This window comes from Porites lutea, chromosome 6 (genome assembly GCF_958299795.1).
Source record: "Porites lutea chromosome 6, jaPorLute2.1, whole genome shotgun sequence".
NCBI lineage: Eukaryota > Metazoa > Cnidaria > Anthozoa > Scleractinia > Poritidae > Porites > Porites lutea.
Window position 1 is genome coordinate 4,629,281 of NC_133206.1, and position 3,427 is coordinate 4,632,707.

Sequence of the window (3,427 nt, forward strand, 5' to 3'; positions counted from 1 at the left end):
ACTTCAGAAAATATTTGTCTCTTTAAACTAATAAAAAAAAACACGGAAACGTCTTTCAAAAATGGCTTTGCCCAAATTTTCTCTTGCTGCCCAAAAAATCTGAGTTGCCCAAAATTTGGGGAGACTGCAGCCCCCCTCGCCCCCCCGGCCCGTACGCCTATGCTTTTACGATCTTTCAACTATAGGACAAAGTCTTAACACAAACGAACACTTGTTTGAAAGCTTTGAAAGCATATAACGACATGGTTTTACGAAGTAGAAATCAATGGACCGAATGGCCAATAAAGGTATGGAAGGAAGGAAATTATGAGTTAGCTTCAGCTGGATGTCATGTAGTAGGCGAGGTCGGGTGCAAATGGATGTTATTAAAACGGGGAGCGGGAAACGGGAAAATAACAAAAGGGAACAACCAAAGATTTGGAAACGAAGTTACTGGCAGAGCTAGGGTGCAAGTTAGGTTTTGTTCCCATTGGTCATTTTCCCGTTCCCCGTGCTCGTGCTACGCCTCCCCGTGCCGCGTTTTAGTAATTAATTTTTTTTTCAGCTATTTAATGCAAACATTTCGAGTCCTGTTTCGAGTAAATACTTGAATAGATGTTTGGCTTTTTCTGACGGATAGTTTTATTTTTAATGCGTCTCTAAAAAATCATTCCAAACTAAGATCTATATTTCACCTTTATCAATGATTTTGTAAATGTTCGGTTCTACATTTGAAGGAATTGAAGGACCTATATTACCATTTTCAGGAATGGGGTAGTAGCTTTGAATTCTGGTGCGTCGTAAGAGTGTTCGGGGAGGCTGGATGAGGTATAAAAATCTTTCATAGTAAAGGCAATCCCACTGGTTCCAAACAGACCTTCCTTTCTTCGTAAGGTAAAACTAGTGGAGGTCTTAAGTGTTTTGCTATTAGTAATCATCTCTTTTACCATCACAAAGTCTTTGGTTGCCTTAAGGCAAACGCTTGTGAATTCATCCTTGATTATGTCATCACTCACAAATTTCCATTGGTGTGAATTAATTACGTCTCTCGAAGTAAGACTGGACGCCACGTCCACTTGGGGCGCATGTGGAATTTTACAGGACGTTACAGGCCCATTCCGTTTAAGGATTGGTGAGATGCATTTTAGACGGGGTGTGAAGACGCTGTTTGGTACCAAGTTAAATTTCACCGTTTTGGGCGGCTTCCGTGGCTCACCCCCATAATATGTCTGGTGGACTCGTACAACAAACTCTTGAAACTGAAGTTCAACAAAGAACAATGTTTATAAGTTACATGTATATTAAGTGGGATCTGATCTTTCAATACAAACTTTTGAATTTGATTGTCCAGAATGTTTATGCATTAAACTCACAGAGAAAATCGCAACCTGAAAAGCTGGCTTTACTAACATGATCACAAATGTGTCTTTTGTTCAGCGTCGTTAGAGGAAACAATGTTCTCTAGGTTTTAGCCTCGAAGCGTATAAATGTTTAGTTTATCGACGATTGTGAGACGATTCGACTTTCAGCCAATATAGAAATCGCAGGATGAATTTAGAAATGAAGATCAGATGTTTGAGTCCAGGTTTGGATTTTCACTGATGGTTTTATTTTTTTTCTTGTGCCTGTGCCCACTGTCGGCAGAGTTGCATACCATTTCACAGTTGGCATAAGTAGTATAATACAAATTTGTTGTTCATTGATTTTGCGGTTTTCAGTGAAATATTTAAGTTCAACTAGTATTAAACACTGAAAATTTTTTTTAGGTTTAACTCCGAACGGTGGCAGCCATAATTACGGCTTTTTAATTTATAACATGCTTTAGTCACTCTATAGCAGACCAGCTATACAATATAACTGAATTGAACTGGTTTGAAACTATACATGAGAAAACGTTGCCACCTTTGCTGTAAGAACTGCGTTATATATAACCTAAATTTACCAGTTTATCATTCCTACCTTGAGCATTGAGGTACTATCTTCTTCGACATCTTTTTTCTTGTATTCAGCTGCAAACAGCCTGGTCACGTTGAAATCTGAAATCACCTTCAGGTTAACAAGCTTCTTAAGCGTCTCCGTTATTCTGTACATTAGTTCGCCTTCACACACTCTTATTCTTCCTTTCCACTGATGCTGATACACCAAATCCCAGAAGTTTTTAGGGTTCAGATTCAAAATCAGCTTCCGGTCTTCTGAGCATGTGGGACTTTCTAAAAATACCTCAGAGCGACGTATTTCCTTAACAACCACAGCTGTCTCTGCAGCAGATTTTAGTACCCTTATCTGCCTGCAGATTAATTTAGTCTGAGCCTTTACTTTCTGCTTTGCACTTTTTGCTAAGTATCTTCTCCATTTCTCTCTAGCTTTCTCTGTTTCTTCAGAGGTTGGTTGACTCAGGGCCTTGATGCTTCCTTTTTTCCTTGCCACCCATGGGCGACCGTCGTAAAGTTTATAACTTCTTGAAAAGCAGCTGCTACAAATGCAGCTATTCCCTGAAGTAGACAACATTTTAGCTGATCTGGCTTTTTCTTTGCCGTTGCAGAATTTATAAGCGCGCGCGTTCTTTACGTCACAAGGAAAGCAGTGACTCCCTGCGTTCTATTGTGTGAAACCTCAAGCACACAGACATCAACTTGAATTCTTATTGGTCAAGAGCATTTGCTCGCGCACTTGAATCTAATCTAATCTGAACACATGATGCCCACCTAAACAAATATAATGTTCTTGATTGTGCTATAAAACAATACAGTATGTTGTCAATGAATAGGATTTATAGTCATCTTGCTTTTTTTTCCTGTGAATACTGAGTTGCAAACTTATTCAAAGCTCAAGGAGAGAACACAAAGCGCCGAGTAACTCAAAGAATGAAGCTAGCTCAATAAGACCATAGCATAGAAATAATTTAAAAAGCTGCAGTAAAACGGACAACAAAGACGTGCAACTTGTTTTGCAACATTGCTGTAAAACGTTTGAAAAGGTGTTGCGCGTTTTACGCCGATCCACGTTCAAACCTGTCGGTGCAACAAGTAAGGTTGCAAGGTTGTTTTTCGTGGGTGGTAAAACGGGCAACATCACTATTCAACTCATATGAAGCAAAGTTATTACAAAACAAGTGGCACGTTTTTTGTTGCCCGTTTTACCTTACCTTATAATAGAAAAAAGTTACAAACTAAGTGAGAAAAGAAAAGTGCTTGACGCGTATTATATTTTCCTCTTCTTATCATGAACTTCAAAGTTTAATCACCTACCGGAATGCTATCAACGAAAGAGGCAGAAATGAAACTTGAACTGATTTTTTCTATTGATATACTGTCATAAATGAGTAAATTTTCGATCGTGCGTCAGTCCCTTGAGGGAAAGTCCATTGTTTACAAGCGGGCTATTTGCAGTAATTTCTTATTATTCGGCCGATAATCATCAAATCTCCGCAACGACAAAGAAAGGAGAC

The 3,427-nt window shown here is 39.0% G+C and overlaps 1 protein-coding gene across 1 annotated transcript; it reads right to left on the reverse strand.

Moving 5' to 3' along the window:
* Positions 1 to 669: 669 nt before the first annotated feature.
* Positions 670 to 2,512, reverse strand: LOC140942353 (uncharacterized). The gene is made up of 2 exons (XM_073391308.1): positions 1,939 to 2,512; positions 670 to 1,238 (listed from the first exon to the last, which is right to left on the reverse strand). Exons 1-2 carry the CDS (start codon positions 2,485 to 2,487, stop codon positions 729 to 731), a joined length of 1,059 nt encoding a protein of 352 aa, XP_073247409.1. The 5' UTR covers positions 2,488 to 2,512; the 3' UTR covers positions 670 to 728.
* Positions 2,513 to 3,427: the final 915 nt, after the last annotated feature.

Bases quoted from the DNA above. Each gene is read 5' to 3' on its own strand.
- LOC140942353 (XM_073391308.1), bottom strand. From the start codon at position 2,487: ATGTTGTCTACTTCAGGGAATAGCTGCATTTGTAGCAGCTGCTTTTCA. The intron at 1,239-1,938 runs GTAGGAATGATA...GTTGAACTTCAG, and splicing joins ATAGTACCTCAATGCTCAAG to TTTCAAGAGTTTGTTGTACG.